This window comes from Argiope bruennichi, chromosome 8 (assembly GCF_947563725.1).
Source record: "Argiope bruennichi chromosome 8, qqArgBrue1.1, whole genome shotgun sequence".
In the NCBI taxonomy this organism is placed as follows: Eukaryota; Metazoa; Arthropoda; class Arachnida; order Araneae; family Araneidae; genus Argiope; species Argiope bruennichi.
In genome coordinates this window covers 120,171,517-120,194,329 of record NC_079158.1, presented here as the reverse complement: position 1 = coordinate 120,194,329, position 22,813 = coordinate 120,171,517, and the positions used below count along the sequence as shown (strand labels likewise).

The 22,813-nt window shown below is 24.8% G+C and overlaps 1 protein-coding gene across 2 annotated transcripts; it reads right to left on the bottom strand.

Moving 5' to 3' along the window:
- Positions 1 to 249: 249 nt before the first annotated feature.
- LOC129981806 (rac GTPase-activating protein 1-like) lies at positions 250 to 21,499 on the bottom strand. Of its 2 annotated transcripts, none has more exons than XM_056092823.1 (16): positions 21,285 to 21,499; positions 18,595 to 18,691; positions 18,105 to 18,246; positions 17,730 to 17,790; positions 15,843 to 15,970; positions 15,584 to 15,740; positions 13,384 to 13,537; positions 12,582 to 12,648; positions 12,272 to 12,500; positions 8,370 to 8,552; positions 6,332 to 6,440; positions 5,121 to 5,226; positions 3,443 to 3,575; positions 1,952 to 2,072; positions 1,000 to 1,063; positions 250 to 657 (listed from the first exon to the last, which is right to left on the bottom strand). In XM_056092823.1, exons 2-16 carry the CDS (start codon positions 18,686 to 18,688, stop codon positions 627 to 629), a joined length of 1,779 nt encoding a protein of 592 aa, XP_055948798.1. In that variant the 5' UTR covers positions 18,689 to 18,691; positions 21,285 to 21,499; the 3' UTR covers positions 250 to 626. The 2 variants fall into 2 exon arrangements, with proteins under 2 accessions (XP_055948798.1, XP_055948797.1); XM_056092822.1 differs by lacking the exon at positions 21,285 to 21,499 and adding an exon at positions 21,053 to 21,221.
- Positions 21,500 to 22,813: the final 1,314 nt, after the last annotated feature.

Genomic DNA, 22,813 nt, shown 5'->3' with positions numbered 1-22,813 from the left:
ATTGATTTATACCAATCAGCATAACCATAATGTATACATAAAAACAATTCAACAAATAGAAAAAAAAATGTAAAATTCTACAGGAGATATGGTAATTATCAAATTCAAAAAGGATCATACAACTGCATAAAAAAATGCATCAATTTTTGAAAGTTACAAAATTACAAGGTTTGAAATTTGACTAACATAAAGCATCATTCAACATATTTAAAATTACTAGTTATAAATTCTTAAAATTTATTTGCATTTATCTGACTGATTCTTTAAGTATTCCAACAAACAATATTTTAATACAAAAGATAAATTGACAAAAAAAGAGAGAGATTTTTAAATGTTTTGCGAAATTATTTTTCATAAGTAGATCGCCTTATTTTATAAAAAAGATAATTCTTAACATTTAAAAACTTTATAAACGAACTTTTTTTACTGTATGAGACAAAAAATATGACTTTTGCTACCAAATTCAATACTTTTCACTTATTAAAACTGATGGACATTCTGATCTACTGATACCATCATTCACCATTACAAACTAGTTAAAAATAAAAACTATATTTTAAAAAGGTTTTTTTCTTTTTTTTTAATTTTCCAATCAATACTTTAATTCAAAAATGCATTTTCAATTCCTAAGAACTTCTTGGCGAGTTTTTATTCTTCCTAAAAAAAGAAAGAAAGAAAAATATTAAAATATATCTAAAAATAAAATGTAATAATATAAATATGTGTGATCCATGAATTCGTGTTTAAAGTAAAAATTTAATATTTAACTACATATGTCAAACTAAATATTTATGCTTAAATATACTTTCATATAATTTTTTATATGTAAACAAAAGAAAATGAGCAGTATTTTGCTTTGCACATATTTCATTAACATTTATCAGCAAAAATTGTTTAACGTCTGGGCATAACCTTAAAATTTTAAAAGATACATCTAACTATAAAGTACTGATTAAAATTGAATATAATTTTATATAATGGTAAGAGTATATATATTACCTATCCTTAAGTCTGTCTTTCGCAACAGAAGCATACACTGGCCCGATTCTGGAATCTTCAGAAACTGAAAATTTTGCAGTAATCATGTTAGAATATTTTTTAAAAATTTATATTGCTTTAATATTACAAAACAACTATTTATTTTGCACATATTCACAATAAAAAAGTACTTTATGACACATGTATACATGAATAACAAAAAAATATTTAAAAAAATAGTGAAAATGTAATGGATACATCAAGCATTTCAAAATCACTCACTTTCAAAGATGTTAATGCATATACTAGCATCGTTGTATCTTAATTTAATCTAATGAATTTAAATATGAATTCAGATCTGATACAAAATATTTATGTCAATTAATTTTAATATTAATTCATATCTGAAATAAAAATGCTACACACTAGGAAAAAGTGAAATTTATCCCCTAATTTCCTTAATTAAGATATTCTTATAGGGATTTTGTTGAATGATGTGTCGATTCGGGAAAGGAAATCTTAAATATCTTTAGAAATTAGTGTGAGAATTCCCAAGTCAGCAATTTTTTAGAGTGTGTATTAGAAATAACTAAATAAAAAAGTAGAGTTTGAGTCAGAAAATAAGGAAATTTTAGAATAAAGTAATATGAGCCAATTTAAGATAAAAAGATAGTTAATTAATTAGGATTTAAACTAGATTAAGAGATATCCTTATGTATATTATCTTATTTGGGGAAGGGATTATAAAAGTGGCTAAAAAACTTTAGATTTTGGGAGAAAAAAAAAGATATTATCACTGACATAGGGATAGGTACATCAGAAATATTTGTAGAGTATATAAAATGTTAAGTATGAGTAAATCGTCAAATTTATTTTTTACTAAATGTGGATTTCCATCACTTCAACAAAATAAAAATAAACAAACATGTGTAACAATGAATTATAAAACAGCCATGATGCTCTGATATCTTACTTGATGTTGAATTTGATGTTTTTAGTGCAGAAATTATTGAAAATGATTTGGAATTGGCAGAAACTTTGCTTAAAATGTTTTGCCAGCAATCTGAAGGTAGTATAAGCAGTTTCTTCATAACCTACAAAGCAAAATAATAATAATAATGAAGTATTCTTTTTACAATCAAACAGGAGAAAATTCAGCTCTAAAATTTTTTGCCTTTGCGAAAATTTTCATTTTTATTCAATAATAAATTCAAAGTATTTAGTTCAGTTATTCATTATTTAAATCGCTATTTATTAGTAGAATTAATTATTACAATAAGTTCAATTAGTTTTTTAAAATATTTTATTCCGTTTAATTCTATTAATGAATTTGAAACTACAAAATACAGACACTGTAATTTCAAACTGTAAAGGCAAAGTTGCAATACAATACTACAATCCTCCATGCCGTACCAACATGAAAATTTATAACCTTGAAAAAATTAATGTGCACAAATGCCAGAAATATGATAGATATTTTGATGGAATAGGGTCTCAAACATAAAACTTTTCAGATCCGAAATTAAAACTGCCACTCGTCCATTAGTGGAAGAAATATTCTCTTGCCTCTTTTGGATATGTGGTCAATATCAATATATTTGTAAATAAACACTTTAAAAATGACATTGATGGCAAATGCTTATTTTATATAAAATATTTTAATATTAAAAAAATCTTTCTATTGTTTCGAATTTTATTCTTAATATTTATTAAAAATGAATTTATTATGAAATTTATTTAATCTTTAGAATTATTTTAAAATCAATAAAAATGTTGTCAAGAATTATTTCAAAAATTGTAAATATCAAAAAGATTGAGTAATTCAGGCATTCTCAAAGTTTCACTGTTGCCTAGCAAATGGAATATCAATAAATTCCTTTATTTCAAAGCTATCTGATTTTATTTTATTACTAAATTTTGAAAAATTTATAAAAACTGAAGGAAAAATTGCATAAGAGACTAAAATTAATTTCATTCTAAAGGTAAAATATTAAATAATAAGATGTTATAAAATTATTTATTGTAGAACAGTTTGTTCCAAATTTACTACAGCAAATTAATTATCAATTTACATCTAATTAATTGAATAGTCAATTAATTTTAAAATTGATAGCATTCTTTCTATTGTTGAATGAAACATGCAAACCATGACTGAATTTGAAACAGTTATTTAGGAAGAGATGTAGAGAACAACGATCATCTTTTATATATACATTAAGATTGTTGTTCAAAAGTTAAATCTAACAACAGCATGAAAAGATAAGCTTTATCTCAACCCTTTAATTAGTACAATTTCTAAATAAACTAAAATACTAAAAAGCAATTGCACATCATTAGGTACATATAATTTATTAGTAATAAAATTCCATAGTGATAGTAATATTGCATAATAAGATAATTAGTTACATTTTCATAGGCATCATTTGACTTTGATTTAATTATGTCATAATCATAAAATACATACTGAACATTGTTGTGCTGTTTCTTTCAATAAATTTGAATTTGACAATGAAGGTGAAGAATATCCTATTATTGTTGGCCCCAAAACTCTTGCAAGACTGTCTACAGGCATTTTACAATTAGTAGATTCGCCAACTCTGTAACAGGATGGATATTATTAACTACTAATTATATTAATAAATATACAGTACATGGGAGAAAAATTATCAATTATTTGTTTAAATTATAGAAGTTTACTTTGCAATCTGCTTTCTGAAGCATTCTTTCATTAAATAATGCAGGCTTTTGATTAAAACATTTAATGAAAACTAGGTTAGAATTTGTTTATTTTACAATGAGTATAAAAAATTATTAGTATAGTGGTGTGTCGTGGATTTCTAAGGAACTGCCGGTTTTAAGTACACTATTTTTAATCTTCAAAAACACAGCTACACTACAAAATTCACAAACACTTATTATTACAGACACATAGAAAATTAGGTTAAAGAACAGTATTGTGGAAGGATTCCACGGTTTCGGTGTTAACGCAAGGGTTGTTCATAGGGAAAAAGTCGACCTCAGGGTGCAGGTCTGCCATTCAACTGCTTGTCTTCTGTAAAACGCCACAAGGGGGCGCTCTCTGCTCAAGGGGTGCTACAATAGAACTTTTCCAAGACATAACATGACAAAAGTTTGTAGTTCACAGACAAAATAAAAAGTTAATAAAACACACAAAAATTATGTAAAATACATTTTACGAGAAGATTCTTTAAAAAAAAATTACTTTTTGACATTAAAAAAATAAATGATGTATATAATAATCATAAGTAGATGTATAATTAGATAATATGTAGAACAATTTAGGAATTAAGACATTTTATTCCTTTCCTTTCAAATAAATTTTGCACTTCTAAATGTTGCACTCTCCCTTAGATTTAGACATTTGATATTTAAAAATAATTTTCTAAATAATCTTTAGTATACTTTTTTTATATGTTATGGTACTTTATTTTCTATTTCAATATAAAATACATTTTTAATTTAATGCAGCGGTTGTCTTGTTTTTAGTCAAATGAGTAAATATTTTTTATTTAGTGTTTAGCTTTAAAAAATAAAATAGGAAAACATATGACATAAAGTATATTCTATAGAGGGGAAAACATCCAACACCACAGAAAATATTTTAACCTCTTGCACTGTCAGTCTTTATTCTGGTGGTATAAGCAAGCAACATATCTATCATGCTTTTATGGTTAAAGAAGCTAAAAAGAATTGGCTGCACCATACAGCTTATTAGATGCCAAAACAGTTATTGCCTTGTTTCACAGGTATATTATGATTAGTACTCAACTAAAGAATTGCAAATTCATAAAATAACATTTTATTTTGTGTATTTTTGAATGACACAAACTTTCAAATATTTTAAAGATAAATTATTCAGAAAGTAAACAATGTAAAATAATTTTTTAAATTATTAATTTGAGAATCTTAGATCCTTTCTTTAAACTTAATTCTCATACATAGGATATGTATATATTAACATAAAGTAGAAAATGTTTGAAAACAAGCGGCCATCTCCCACTCAAAAATAATATATTCAAAGTACAGCAATAATAAAAAATATACTCAGCTTTATCTGTAATTAAATTAAAAACAAACTGTTTTTACTCTAATACCAGCATATTAAAATAAAACTATGATACCTTTGAAGATGTAGCATCAAAAAAGCAAGTGTTTCCTTATTAGGTTGTGGCAAATCACAAACAAGATTGTACAATAAATGCAAACTCCTATTTTTATCTTTCTGTTCTGTAAGGAAAAAGAAAATAATATATACATTAATTCATATATATGTTACAGTAAATCAACATTACTAGAGATTCCAATGTTAAAACAAAAAAATTATTATAGTTTACAACCATCGAATCTTATATAATTATAATAAGATATAAGATTAAGGAAGTCCAAACTTTTACATACGCCATTTGTTATAATTAAAAAAAAAAAAATCTTTTTCACTATTTTCTCAAAATGTTCAAAGATTTTTCTTTTCATTAAAAATATTTAGCTACTTAAAATGAAGTCTTTAAAGCTGATAGTTTTCTTCACCATTTTTTTATATACATTTAATAATCTGAGACAAGAGGTGTTCACAATCATAATTCAAAAAATTCTGTTTTAGACTGCTAAAGAAACTATTTTATATGTTTGCTAATTTAGAAAGGTCTATGAAAACTCATATTTGAATACAGCGATGACAAGACTTAAATATTTATAAATTTAATCAAAATAGTTTTTTTAAATATATTTTTATTTGTATACTTAAAAGCAGAATTTTTAAAATATTTTCTGCTTTTTGATTATTTTATCATTTATAACATTATCTCCATTAGTAATTAAAAAATATGCATTGAGTAAACTACCAGACATACAGTTATGAAATTCTTTGGAATGTGAGAATGTATATCTCAAAGTCATTTTTTTAAACTTCGAAATTCTAATTAATTGTAAACTAAGTAAAACTTTGGCAAAATAAGGCACTTCCATGCTAACTTTAAAGAATATGATTTCAGCAAAACAAATAGTTTTTAACGCCAATAGAAAATTCAAAAAATTAACTTTACAATGAAATATTCTCCTTTATATTTAATAAAGTAGCCTAAATAACTTTTAGGTATATTTTATATTATACTTTTTCATTATCATAATGAAAAAAATAGTAAAAATTGTGTTTTCATAGTAAACACAAATTATTTATTCTGGATATTTTTGCCATTAATGACAAAAAGATATGAAAACTGAATAGGAGGCTCTTTTAAAGCATATATTTTTTACAAAAATAACTTTCCCTTCTTCCAGTTCCATAAGGCTTAACTTTAAGTTCAGTTAAATAAAAGCATGTAAAAAAAGTCACCTGTAACTTTCACGAGAGTCGGCCATGCTGATGTTGGAATTAAAGGCTCTTTCAATGAGCGGAGAAAACTCTTAATTGTTCCACAAAGAGCGTGAATGTGCACTTTCTTCTGTTATAACAAAAATAATAAACATATAAATTAATTTTTGCAAAAAATAAACAAAGAACTAAAAATATATGCAGTTTTAATACTTTATATTTTAAGTGATATGATTTTTACCAACAAAGAATAGTTGAAAATTCACATGTTATATGGTTCAAAATAAAAAATGTGTTGTAATCTATTAAATATGTTCAAGGATGGATAATGAGTATTTCTTTAATTTTTTCTTTAACATGACACAGAAATTAATATGCATTTAGCCATTGTTAGTGACAGATATTAGGGGTTCTCCAACTTTTTAATTTTCTGCAACACATAAATATGAATAAAAAATATATACACTATTAAATAAACATTTCACATTTAAATGTCAATGCATCCCTTAAGTATCTTACAATCACAAAATAAAACATTTTAAATTTATATTATTCAATTTCATTCATTAATATACCTTTTACAAAATAATAAATTATGAATATAATAGATATTACAGTAAATAGTGAGTTATAATACATTACGGTAAATATTAACCTTTATTAATAATGAGAATTAATCAGAAGAAAACTACATTGCAACCAATTTTGATATCTTTTAATTTTATTTCATTTTTGGTCTTTAGGTCTATACATATTATCTTCATAACTTTCAATTAAAAACCGGATTCGAATGGCTGCTGTGTTCCATATTCCATCTTTAAGTATGGCTGAAATCCATTTTTTCAAAGATATGATGTCTTGCAAAGAATTAAAAATTTTATATAGTTCATTTTATTTTTAAACTAAAAATTGCAATCTTTTAAAAGTAATCTTTTTAAAATTTATTCACGATATTTTTATGACATGAAATATATAATAACGTTAAAAGTAGAATGTTGGAAATCACTCTATATCATTTAAAATATTTTGTAAGAAAATTGCATCATAAAAATTAATGTAATATATGTATATATACCACAGTTAGAGAAATTCTACAGTATAAATAAAGGTTACAAATAAAAAGCTCCATCACAAACAAATGATGGAGCATATGCTCTTAGATATCAAAGGGAGAAAGAACTATAAGGAATTGAAGTTTTTGTTCTAAACATAGAGTTTCACCACACAATATATCTGTTTCTAATGGTTAAAAAATAAACTTTATCTAAATGAATCAATTGTGCAAAAGCCATATTAAGATAACTTACTTCATTATAATATGTTAATAAACTTTTCCTGCATTAATTAAAATTTTCATTGATAATAACAATGCTGATTTAATTATATAATTTTGAATAACTCACTATCAAAGTATTACAGATAAATTGCTTTTCTTTGCTTAGTAAAAATAAACTTTTCAATCTTTGAAGATCCAATACACAATTTTCTTCATTTACAAAGATTTTTTTTTTTTTTTAGTTATGTACTTTTTAAGTCAAATGGTCTTTTAAAAATACTTCCTCAATACATAACTATTCAAGTACCACCCTTATTACTAATAATGGTAAGCATCTAAATATAATAATGCATCAGAGAGAAATTTGTTTTTATGGCAATTCAAATGCCGATCAAAGAATATTCTAAAATTAAAATACACAATTCATAATTCACAAAATAAATTGAGATTTAAAATAAATGTACAAATGAAACATTAGTATAAAGTAAATTTAAAAACCTTACTTAATATAAAAAGTAAATTATATCCTTTTCCATTTTTTAAATGCAAGAAATAGGGGTAAAAAAAGATAATTCTAATAATTTACTCTAGTTTTAAATATGAAATATTCTATGAATTCACATTTTGATTTATTTTTAATATTCTATATTAATATCATCTCTACTGAAAAAAATTTTCTATACATCAAAGCTATCTGAAGTATGAAGATATTTTATTTCAGTGAATTCTAAATTAAAGGACAATTTTTTTTATCTAACTAATAAAAAATTAAATGCATATTACCAGATTTATCAAATTCTTTCCTTTCAAAAGTTTTTCTTTTATATCTTTCACTTCTTTTTCCATCCCTGATATGCGATAAAGACCAATATCTTTAAGACCACGAGATTCAATTTCATTGACACAATGGATTATGAGAGAAGGAATCATAGATGATGTAGATGATGTGTAATCAGAAATTAAGCTCTGAAAAATAACAAAAGGATATATTTCAGATATTTCAATTATATTCTATAAAAGTTTTATATTAAAAATAAGATGTTATAAAATATTAATAATCGAGTAATCCAAATAATATCCTGAAGGATTAATTTTTAAGTATTTGAAGATTTCTTCAATATTTTTTACAACATTTACAAGTCTACTTTTATCAATGCAATCTGCATGGCCTTCTCTCTAATTGTTCCAGACAACAACAGAATATTCATAAAAAACCGAGAGAGGCAAAATTTTATTTGCAAATAGGGAAGCCAGAACATATTCATTAGTTAGGAAAAGCATTAAACATAAAACAAGCTTGGATTTTTGTAGTCAGCTAGGAACTAATTTCTACTTAGTGCAATTATACTATAATAAGTTATAATTATAATTATAGTATATAAGTTGTCTATCTAAATTTACATATAAGCAAATATATAGCTATGAGCCAGAATTGGCTTGTCTCAAGAATTGTGAAGTTATTGCATATGGAAAAATAATAAAATCTAAATTCACAAGAAACTCGAAGCAAACAAATTCAGATGGCTAAACACTTGCAGTTCATTCATTATAAAAAAAGATTTCTTTTTTAAAAATAATGTAAAATAAAAATGTGGAAGAATCCAAGATCTTTTCAATACATGATCCTATTTTCACCTATTCTCAAAATGAATTAATTTCCAAATTAATATTATAAGGCAAAAAACTTAAATGTTTTTTTAAAAATGCATAAACAACAACAAAAAAAAACAATAGAGTAATTAGATTAAAAAGACTTTTACTTTTTTTTTCATATAGCACATATAAATTGCAAAAAGATGCAAATAATTTACCAAAAATATTCAGTTTTAAATGATAAAACAAGTGCATAGTTAGGAGTTTTAAGATTTCATAATGTAATGGTAAAATACTACTTTCTAATTTTTGATGCCTTATTAATTATTGAATTTTCTATTACTTGTTTTAAAATTGGTATATTTTATTATATATATTATGAGGATCATTAAAAAAATTTCAAAATGTATTTAATGTATTATATTTTTTCATTAACATTACAAATGGAAGATATTGTATTTTTGATACTGATTTCTTTTAATTTAAATTTATGATAGGTGCATATGTGGATGTAGACATATTTTAGCAGATGCATTTCTAAGAAGAAACTTTTGAAATTTTTAAACATTTACAATGGGAGGCATAATTTATACAGATAAAAAACGATAAGTGATAAATCAAACGACACTGTGACACAAGAGCAAAAACTATGAGATTTTGATAGTTATTTCTTTGACACATGTAGGCTAAAGAAAGGAAAATTTGGGTATTTTTAAAAGAATGTAGCAAGTATTAGGGATTTTTATCCCTTAGCTTAAGACATGAGAAAATGCTGAAATGCGCAATTTTATAGAGCATATGCAGAATTAATTAAATTTTTTTTAAAGTAGAACTGGATCAGAGAATAAGAGAACATTTTAGAATAAAGTAAATTTAGGCTAAATTAAGATAAAAATGAAGAAATTAACTAGAATTTAAATAAGATTAAGAGATATCATTACAGATATATGAAACAGTATTTTTCTCACATATATGCTACTTTATAAAGATATTATGAATCATACTGAAACTAGCTTGAAATAAATCTTCTAATCACAACTACAAGGCAATAAAATGCCATTCCACAAGTCTACTAAACCTCTATAACTATTTTATACTTCTTCATATTAGGTATAGGGATTTCTACGATTCCATGCTTGATTTTTTTTAAACTAAAGTTTTTATTTTTAATTTGTATAATTGAATGCCAACAATAAATAAGTTTTGATCTATACTATTTATATTATAATAATTTAGTAAAAATAATAAGAATAATAAATAAGGGAAATAAAACAACTTTAATTATGATATTATGGAAATTAATAATTCAAATAGATAGTTAAAATACTCAAAAAATTAATAACAAGTGATTTTGGTCAAAAATTTTGATATACTGATCAATATTAATTTTGATAGGCATCAAATATTAACAAATAAAATTAGAAATATAAAAAGTATGGAATATTTAAAAAAAAAGTATTACTTGTATTTATCATTTTCATAAGCAATTCAATTCTAATCAGTTTTTTATTTTAATTATTATTATGTTATAAATAAGCATCTTAAGTATAATCATTTCATTTTTTTTCCTTTGCAGGATTGGCCTATCCTTCTGATATGAAAGAAAAAACAAAAAAAAAGGTTTTTTTTTTTTTTTTTTTTTTTTTTATTAATGACTATAACAAATTTAAAGTGACAGAAAATCTCAGACCAATATTCTGGTTTAAGAACCTTGTTAATGTTTTACTGGCAATAAATTTGTCAAGTTAAAAAGAAAAGTTCAATGACTTTTTGGTTAATTTTTATGGCCAATAAAAACATTTTAGCTATATATTTTGGTGGAGTTCTGCATTAAAAAAATAATTACAATTAACCATCCTTTGGTTGCTGTGAGATTATTGTGGATTCACACATTTTGTTCACTGAATTGATTTTTTTCCTATAACATAACATTTAATATTATTTACATTTTTTTTTTTTTTTTTTGCATTTGGGTGTACCAGAATTATCTGCTACTGTTGACAGTATCAAGTACACTGAATTTATACAAATATTCCTCATTTCTAGAACAATACTATCAATATAAATTTTATATTAAAGGTTAATTTAAAACAGATTAAAAAATAAAATCTGATTTCAGGACAGAGATCTGTTAGATTGCAATTGCAATTTCAAGTGCTTGAGGTTAAGTGACTGAGGCAGAATGTCCATTACTATCTATTTCTTAAAGACTCAAGATCAAAATAATAAGCAATTATAATTTCAAGAATGAAAAAATATATCTAAGTTGCTTAAGAAAATGGTAGTATCTTACAGAGGGTAAAACTTTTTCTTAATTTGTAAAATATTTAACTTTTATTCATTTATTTTGCTGAGTATTAATATTAAAGATAATTATGAATCTCTGGAATAGATAGTGAAATCTTTATGTTATTTTTCCATAACTGTATAGAAAACATGCAAGAATACATACAAATTATTCAAAAAGAAAAAAAGCATGAATTCATATGAATTAGCCAGAATTATACAGAAAGCATGCAAGAGTACTTAAAAAAGTAAAAATAGAGCAAATAGGAAACTGCATGCAATGATATTATAAGCAGAAAACTTTTATTTTTTTACGTTTGTTAAATTTACTGGAAAATAAAATATGTTTTACAAGATATTACTACAAAAAAATAATAATTTAACAATCATTTTGTAAACTATAATTAAAAAAGTAGCAAGAAAAATATCTTATTAAAATTAAGTTTTACTAGGGTAGATAAAAAGTTTAGTGGGAGTATGGAAATGATAAAACAATTTAAGCATACATAGTACTGGAATAAAGTGGTAATGTACATTTTTAAAGTAACTAAAACACTTCTGAAGATAGTTACTAAAGTGACAGAATAGCATCTCATTCTCAAGACTTATAATTTTAAATTTTCATAAAATTGATCAAAAGAATTATGATATCTTTCCTTAAAACCTATGATACTTGTTACTGCACTAAGAAATCAAGATCAACATCTGCTTATTAATTAGACAGTAAAAATTTAAAAAAGAATCAATTTTTTTTAGAACAATTTTATTTGAAAAATATTATAATTGTAAGTTTAAAGTAGATTTACCTCTGAGCCCTTTGTGGAGCAAGGGGTAAGAGGAATGCATATTGCTGGGCACTGATTTTTGCATTCTGGATGACATGTCATTTTACAATTATTGCATTTTAGAGTTTGTTTACAAAATCCAATAAGTTTGTCACAAGAATAACATCTCTCAGATCGAACAGCTGATTTTGAAACAAAGCAATGGTCTTGGGTAGGTAATCTTATAATGTCAGATCGATTTCGTAGTAAACTGCAATAAATAAAATAAAATTTTTATAATTTTGATTATTTAAAAAAAAATATTATAAAAATAATAAAAATTCAGAATTACTTTAAAGTGGTGCTTCTGTTTGTGCGATTGCGAAGATTGTAACTGCAACTTTTCATCAATTCACAATCTGCAATGAGAGTACATATTTTTAAGCTAAATTTGATATATTTCAATAGTATATTTTGGAAATGACAACAATATATATCTATGAAAAAAATCATCTAATTGAAAGTAGTTGTTTTTAGAAATATATTTCTCAAATATTATGAAATTCTATTAATATATATTCCACAGATATAAAAATAGTTTATGATATATATCATAAATTAGATTTTAAAAATATCAAAATTATATATTTTAGTATTGCATATATGCTAACTGATTTCTTTATGTGTTAATTTAGAAATTTAATAGTAGAAATTTGCAATTAAGAACAAATCAAAATTAGAATGAACAAATAAAAAGAAAGAAAAAGTATCGCATTCTAATATTTAAGGAACAATACTCCAACGTTTGAAAAATGTCCACAAATTTCCACAAAAATTAATAACTTATAACAGATATATAAAAAGCAAATAAAAATAAATGCTCTACAGAATTCTAATTTCTTCAAAACCCATTCAAGTACAAATACTTAAAAGATGATGAAAACTCAAGAAATTCAATAGTGTTTTTTAAGTAAAAAAAAAATAGGTAACATTCCAAGCAGTATTGCAAAACAGCATTATAAAGAAGAAATTGATTGCATGCAAATGATTATAAAAGAAAGAACAATTATATATATATATATATATATATATATATATATATATAAATATATAATACATTTAAAAAATATTGTCTGCAAAGCTATACATAATACCTGATTGGTGTGCAGAAACTGGTGCTTCTGTGGATGAAATTGAGCTCAGTTCACTACTGCTCAGTACATCTAGACATTTTTCAACTTCTGGAACCTTATCAATTTTGATTAAATCTGGCTGTTGATCTGTAGCAAACTGGGATGTAACAGTTTTCTAAGAGAAAAATTTCTTCAATTTATTTCAATTGCAGCATAAGATTTTAAATGGGAATATATATAATATTATTATTATTACTTCTAGTTTTCTTCATCCTATTATAGAAAAACTTTCTATTTTTAAATTATTCTTAAAAAATTTATCATTCCTATTTATCATTCCTATAAAGGCTTTTAAATGCAAATCGTTTTCATCACATTAAGATCCTCTCAAGGATTAAAAAAAAAAAAAAAAAAAAAAGTTGAATGTAAGCAATTATTTTTGAATCTCTAAATCTTTGGATTGAGGGCTATAAAACATAGATTTACTTTTCTAATAATGCTTTAACTTGCTGTATAATTTTATTTAAAAAAAAACGAAGGAAAGAATTTCACTTCTTTTCCAGATTATTTTTTCCCCACAGAAATATGCAAATTTATAGATATCAAATCAGCATTTTTTTATTATTTGAGAAAATGACAAGAATTGTGTAATTTCAAAATTCTATTTGATTGTTCTTTGACATACATTTATAACTCATTGATGTTTGCATAAATATTGTTAATTCACCATTTATAGTTAAAGTCGTAGATAAAAAAAAATTATAAAGTGGATTCATATATGTTTGAATTGCAATTATCAATTGAGACAGTACAGAACAAAAATATTCAATATACAGGATCCTTTCTTCCTTAACATAAAGAAATTTAAATATCTTACAAAAGATGACTCGCAATTTGCTCAGTTAAAACATTGTAGATGGGGAATTGTGATCACAGTCCAAAAAAAAACAAAACATTGAAAACAGAAAATTAATCTCATTTGAGTGGTAGACAGAAGTAAATTCAGATTCGATTCTGTGACTTTGAAGGAAATCGTGTTTTATTTTATTTACTTACTAATTTGTTTTTATTTATTGATTTTATTTCTGTTTTATTTATTCACATATTATCAAATTCATTAGTACGTGAAAAAAACTGGATTTGCCTGTTCAAAATTCAAAATTACACATTCAAAAATGAGGGAAATTGTGCCTGTATATGAAGTATTAAGTTAGAATATATACAAATGTCAACATAAAATTACATATTCTCTCATTAGTTAATTGATGAAGAAAATATAATGTCTTCTTTTATTTACATATACTTGATGTTCATTTTATTAAAATAACCATGAAGAATAAAAATATAGCACTGTTGATGAGAAATTAATCAAAGAGAATAAAACTTTTAATTTATCTAAAACCTAAATCTTTTTATTAAAGATAATGCAGAAGTAAAAAATATTTTAATTTATGCTTTTACAACCTGAAAAGAAAACATAACATTTATTACAGTTTAATTTTACAAAATAACTAGCTAATTCTTGTTAAATACTTCTCAAACTTTAATATTCTCTTTAAAACAGAAAAAATTGACAAATTTAGTTATAGTTTTTCAAGTAAATCTATTTTCAACTTAACTCAAATATTAGGTAGGAAATTTCTTAAACTTTATTCAAACTTGTGGTTGAACTCTTCAAGCTTCACAAAACCCGAGGTTACTTTCATATCTAGAGATATTTCATACTTTGTAAAAAATTATAAATGTGTTGTTTGATTTAACCAGCTAATTTTGCCACATTAACTGGATAAATTAAGAATGAATAGTTGTTTTTCCTTCCACCATTAAATGTTGTATAAACAATAACACTATTTTTTGAAGAAAATCTGATCAAATGTAGAAACACCCTACTTTTACATATTTCAAGGAGCCACAGGAAAAGTGGTGTAGCATTCTTGAAATTTGCTATATTAATAAACAAATTAATCTAAGGAGACCAACAAAACATGAAATAAACTAAAAAATGCTAAAATTGAGAACATAAAGGCAGATAATATTGTAAAAGATTCGATCGTCACAAAAATTAAATATAATTTAAAAATCCATAGAAATATCTACTACCTTAATTCATGCAATTCATACTTAATTCTTCTAATAGTCATATTAATCATATTAAGAATTTTAGAATCAGAAAAGTTTAATAAATAAAATGATGCTATAACAAATCAATGAATATCCAAACCTCAAGCTTTTTTCTTTTCTCATAACTCTGGTTGCCATAATTTCTTGTAAAGGGCCTTTTTTGTGGACAAGAAATATTTAGACTTGATTGTTCAAAAGTATCGTCACAGTCAGAAGAACTCAAAAGTGATCCAATAGAATCTTCAATAGTAGTTAATCTGGCAAAAGAAAAAAAATGTAAAAAATTAAATTAAAAATGTGACTTTAGTCTAGAAAAAAAAATATGTAATGTTTTTTTTTTTTTTACATTATGATCTTACCCAGGAAGGTACTGCCTGTGTCCACATTCTTCGTCACTAAGAAGAATTTTTACCTTCTCTTTTGTTTCAGCATTAATAGGGTTTCCTTGGGCCAAAATAACATCACTGATAATCGCTAATTTTTTTGCCTATTAAAAGAATCACACTTTCAAATACCAATAAATTTTAAAAAAAGAAAATTTATATATATATATATATATATATATATATATATATATATATATATATATATATTATTTTTCTGCAAAAAGTATTTAGATGTCAAAACTGCAATAAAAATAATTAAATCAAATGCCACAATATATTAATGGTGAAAAATCAATATCATTATTAGAATAACATTAGATAAAATTTGCAGTAAACCATATTATTGAAAAATTTTTTTGGAAACCAGCTATTTACCTAGAATACTCTCTTTCTTGGCTTAAAAACTATTAATATAAAATGCAAAACTATTAAAAATTTTCTTGTTTTTATATCATAATATGGAAAATTATTTTAATTTAAACTAAAATATTGAAAATTTTTGCAAAATTGTATTATTTTTCACTATACTGCATTTGAAATAAAGCATTTTAATATTAAGTGCTTTGAGCTAAATATTTATGTATGCTAAAATTGAACATCTAAATTTAACAGGTAAGAAAAATGGCAAAATATGTAATCATATATACATATTCAGGCAAGATGCAAAATATTTTGTACAGTGGCATTTACAAGAAACTTTGTTTTATGCTAAATTTATAATTCAGATCATATACTGAATTTTCAATAAAATTATCTTAGTAATTAAAAAATACCTAAAATTGCTGTACTTTTGGTACTGTATTGTAAATAAACGAGTACAATACTTTTAGAAAAATTTCAATTGCTTTTAAAACGTATTTTGCTATTATTTTCACTGAAAGAAATAAAAAATGGGGAAATGAAAGAAAAGGGCAAATTCAGGCAATTCAAATAAAAATACTTTGCCAAACTAAAGTGAATTAATGATAAATTTGGTGTTCTGAAACTCTGAAAATGCAGCATTTTACATATAATATAAAAATAGTTAATAAATAAAAAATAGTTAAAATTAATCATAAAGCAGTTTTAAATCAAGATCTAAAGTTAATGAAATCTTTGAAGCAAAACAACATATTCACTTTTCTTGAAGCATAGTTTAAGAGTAAAAAACGTATATTACAAAAAATATTATAAAATAAGCATTCTTTCAAATCTAAAATTAGTAATTTCGAAAAAATAAATCAAAGAGCACACATCTCCCAGATACCCTAAGATGATTGTGTTGCTCTCATAATAATTTAGCAAAAATATCTATGGAACCAGAAATACAAAATACATATAGCCTCATACATGAAACAGATTTAAATGAAATTCCAAAGTTAATGAAAACTTTGAAGCAAAACAGAGCATCCAGTACAATTTCAGGTTAAAACTGCTGATTTCATACTGTATTTCTTAAAAAAATAAACTAACAAATTTACAGTTACATTATTAAAGAATTAACAAACACAATGAACTTATAAATATAACCATTTTTAACAATCTGGATATAAATTAAATCTGAATGAAATATAGTTAAAGGTTGTGATTTTAATATTAATAAATAAAAACTGGTAAATACTGCTAATTACACTGAAATATAAAAATTATATATTTGTAATGCAAAACAATTTAACTTTGGTATTCTTAAAGAAAAAAGCATCAACTAATTTTTTAAATTTAGTTTTTGAAATAAAAGCAAAGTTATCAAATAAAAAATGCACTGAATAATTTAAATTTTGCAATCTGAAAGAAAATGATTAATTATAATTTCACAATTTGAATTCTTTAAATTAATTTTTCAAAAACCAATTAAAAATAAACTAAAAAATTAAACTATACTATGATCTTGTTTTCAGATTCAAGTTTTCTCCTTTTGCTAATTTCCTCTCCAAATAGACTTCTAAAAATAATTATATAAAAAATAAATTAAAAATATCAATCTTAATACAACAAAAAGCAATATAAATAAATTAATCAAAATAAATAAACAAAATGGTGCATAATAAAACAGCACTAAAAATAGCATCATAAATATAAGGCGACTTTAGCTAAAAATTACGCAGCATAAAGCTAATTATAAAATAAAAACAGATAATATTTAAATAGACGATTGTAAAAAGCGAAAATGGAAATATCAACTTATTAGACTAGTAAAAAAGAGAGATCATTAAATTTCAGTTCAAACAATATTTAAAAATTAGAAAATATTCTTACTCAAGTTGTTTAATTTGACCTTCACATCCTTTCTTTTCCATTTCAAGAGCATTGATTCTCATTTTTAATTTATGAATTTCTGCTTGAGCAGCTCTCAGCTCTTGTTGCAGTTTTGGCAGATTTTGGACAAATTGTTTGAATTCTGGAATATATGTTTCATTAATAATAGTTAAATACTTGCATAGATTACAAAGAAAAAAAATCTTCAATCAATAATTCAAGAAAAATATTAGTTTATATTTTTTTAGCACATCCCAAAAGCGCAAGCACTAATAAGAAAGTGTGTTCAAATCAGATAATCTAAAAGTAATGCAATTTAGGAATTTATAATAAATAAAATTTATTCTTCACAATATTTTAAAAAAAATAATACAAGAAAAGACTCATTAACTTTTTTTTTTAATTTTCCTTATTCAATTGAATGAAAACATCAATGATTATGAGATAATTTGAGTTAACAATAAAATACATAAATTATTTAAAAACTCACCATTTTCACATCCCTGTTTCAATACATCAACATGTCTGCAAAGATCATCATATTGTGAAAGTAATGACAGCCCAGAAATATTTTCAAAAGCCATAGTCTGAAACAAGAATATGTATTACTATATACAAAGATCACTGAAAACGTCTTATTACTAAAAGTAAAAAATATTCCAAATATTTTTATAATTTTAATGAATTTTATATTATTCTATATAGTCTATAATTGCTGTCACCTCAATCATTATTGTGAAAACTATACAGGTTTCAAATAAGTTCTTTATTTGAAAGGCAAAAAAAAATTTTTTGAAAGAAAGTGAAACATTTTTGCAAAGATTGAAACATATCATTAGTAAAATATTTTTTGAAATTGTAGTCAATCTCATATTCTCTCAAATGATGTTACCATTTTGTTGTGTGAAGGTTTTTAAAAACTTTATTATCATATTCATCACTGAATTATTATTGTCATTACTTTTCCATGTCAGCTAGCAAAAAACATGAGATATTTTCAATATAGAGAAAATTATACAACTCTGTTCCTTCTATAACGAAGCAAGGGTGCATAACATTATGCAATCCATTTGGTACATTTTGCTGAAACTGACAAATGGGAAACCACAAAATGCTTGCAAAAAATAAAGTCAGAAAAATTTTATTAAATATAAATTACCTCTCATAATGGGAAGCATATATAACATTCAAAATCATGGTTTAGTGGAAAATTTTGTAAAACAAAGACTTCATTAAATGAACATTTGCTGAATAGAGATTCAACTATATTTCATATCAGTTTTAAGTAAAAATTAGCCAGAAGCCAAATACAATATATTCCATTAGCTTGGATTTTTTCTGACAATTGCAAACTTTTATTTTTTTTAAAATTCTGTTCTTCCTCACTTATATACTCTGGTGATAGACAAGAGAATAAAGCACACCAATGCCTATATTTGCCAAATTGAAATTTTTCAAGCAATAATGAGTGTAATTAACAAAACAGGCCATCAAAATTGTTGGGAAAGGAAAGAAAAACAGTGTCAAATGTGACAAAAGGCCAGTACTTCATTAATGACAGTACTTAATTAGCATCTTACTTTTCCATTAATTAAAGTAACTGTTATTCTATGATAATTCTACTAATAAAAATGAATGTGTGTTGATGCTCAACAAGCGAGACTATTTGATCTACAACTACCAAATTTGGCACATATATTCATTGGAGAGTGGGAATGTGCACAGTGAATTATTTTTTTATAATTCTAATTAATTAAAAATTAAGCAGAATTTTGATATTTTTTATGATAACTTTTGAAATACTACAGCACAAAAATAAATTATTAAAATCAAAATTAAAAAAATTATTTAATGATATCAATTTAATAGTCATGGAAATTGTAGCTGATTTTTAATATATATATATATATATATATATATATATATATATATATATATATATATATATGCTGCTTAATTTGAAATAATAGATAAAATAGTTGCCCTGAAGTTCAAACTATTTCATTTGTATCATCATCTACATGACTTTCTTTATATGTTGAAAGTTAAAGAAGAAGAATTTTGTTAAATATCTGTATAATTTATGAGACATATAAAAAGGTTTATATCAAAATTATAGATTATGAAAAAGTAATAAAGACATGTAGATAAACCACACATTTAGATTTTTAATAGCACTGTGTTATCATAGAACAGGCTTCCACAAGTTTTATGTACATAATGAAAGAAGTATATGTAAGAGAATTTTAAAATATAGATCTTAAGTGGCTTACAATTTCACAGTATCATGAATATGAAGTTATATCTAAGTGATTTAACTGGAATTAAAAATAACTAATAACCCTGCTGAATCGGCTGGTTATCTGAGACAATTAATATAGTTATGAAAAAGAAAACACATCTTTGCTATTTTTCCATAAAACATTTTAATTAGGACATTAGTTATAAGCTTTTTATAATTATCTCAAACATGTTTAAGCCATAAATAGCTATCACTACTTATTAAATGAAAGATATAGTTGATAAAATATACAACTATGTCTTTATACAATATTTGAGTTATTGTGTAGTAACATTTTTTACTCAAGAGAAACTATAAAGAAATATAAGAGCAATTCCTTTCAATACATTAAATTTCAAAATGCAGAGAAATCAAAGAGACATAAAATGATGATTTTGACATGAATTACATTACAAAGCTTTATACAATGTTAAAAATTGTATCCATTTGAGTAAAAACTATTCAATTTGGAGGCTTTACTTTAGGTAACTCTTAGTTTTATATATAAATGAACACAGACTGTGTAATTATGTATAAATGAATACAAGAAAGGGGAAATAATTTAGTTATTAGGAAAACCTACTTTTAAAACATATGATTATTTTATGTAATTAAAGGCAAATATTAATATAATAGCTATAAGCCATTTATTTCGAAAAATACTTACAAATTGAAAAGGAAGAAAAAAAAGCTGGACCCAAAACATTATTAAAAATTATCACATTGAAACATTTACAAATTTTATTTAAAAATATTATACATTCACTTTTTTGCATTTATATTAATAAGAAAATAAAGAGCCAAGTGGAATTTAATTAAAATATTAAAAAAAAAGCTATTTTAGGCCAGACACGTGGGGAAAAATATTAATAAAAGAAACGTAAATGAATTCTGTTTACTTCTGGAAAACGGAAGTTGACGTTCCAGGATGTTGACAGTTTTCGCCGGAAACACGTGTGAAAACAATATCAATTAACAAAAACAAAGAAAATTGCAATCCAAAACCAGCCAATCCAAAAGAACGAATCTTTAACCCTTATCTACACTCCACGTGAGAAAGCACTGTTTACGCACGTTTATTGCACAGCCAATTAACAGAGAGAATCAGCTTAGCACATATCGTGAGCCTTCCCTTCCAAAGGATCCAGTCCATTCAACGAAGCGAGGGTCAAAGCGTAGGGTCCAGTGCATCCGGATACGATGGGTAAGGCACCGGCACATTTGTTGTAATTCATTTTCCCATTTTAATAGACACTCTTCGGTGTGGACGACACACCACGACCTAAGGATGGCAAGTATTTTACGAGTGGTTATTCCGTAACCAATATCAGTCCCAAATACCAGTGATCAATACTTTTCAAAGAGGGGTGTGATTCAAATTAGAGGTGGTCGTTCGGGAAAGTATGGATCGAACGAACAGGTCATCTAAGTGGAACAACTGATTTAGGTCACCATTTTCTGTAAAAGTCGTTCATTCGCGAACGACAGTGTGGACCCTACTACTCCCATTCTCGAGCTACTGTGTGGACACAGCTATTCTCGTTCACGACCTACTGTGCGGACACGACTATTTTCGTTCGCGAATGCCTTTGTGGACCCTACTATTCCCATTCACGTTCGCGAACAACTGTATGGACCCTAGTATTCCCATTCGCGTTCGCGAACGAGCGTGTGGATCCTACTATTCCGGGAGGTCACGACTATTTCCATTCTGAAGCTACTGTGTGGACCTTGCTATTCTCTATTGCGGTTTGTACACAGGAAGGGTGAGAAGAAGAGGATTTTGGAGGGGTAGCAATGTCGCTAGGCAAAAGAAGGGCAGTTACCTTGATAGATAAAAAGGGCACGATATGAAGGACTTATCAGTGATTTATGTTTCTTCCGGACATTTAATTGATGAGTTGGAAGGTTGCATGGAGGGGGGAGACCATTGAAGTTAAAGCATTTTTGCTTTGATGCTATCGTTTCTAAGTAAGGGACTTAACAACTTAAGAGTGTTTTGATAGTAAGGCAAATTATTGAAACGGGGATAGGAAATATGTGCGCTTTTATGGATTGATGAAAATTTATTTTCAGAATATATGTGTGCAGAAATATTGCATTTGCATAATAAAAATAATGTTTGCAGAAAATGCGAGATTAAAAGGAAAAAAGTAATTTAAAAGAACTCAAAAATTGCTTGTAAATTTATTATTTGCTTTAGGATTATTTCATATAAAAGTATTATATGAAATGAGTATAACAATATTAAAATATATTAAATCAAAATTTTCTTTCTTTAGTTTTACATATTTTTTGATTTTTAAGATAAGATTTTGAAGAAAATAGGTCGATTCATTTTTCATAAGTTACAGGGATTGTTAGCAGAGTATAGTATTTATTTGGCAAATAAAAATACGTTATATCACTTTTTCTGCAACAGAAAGTG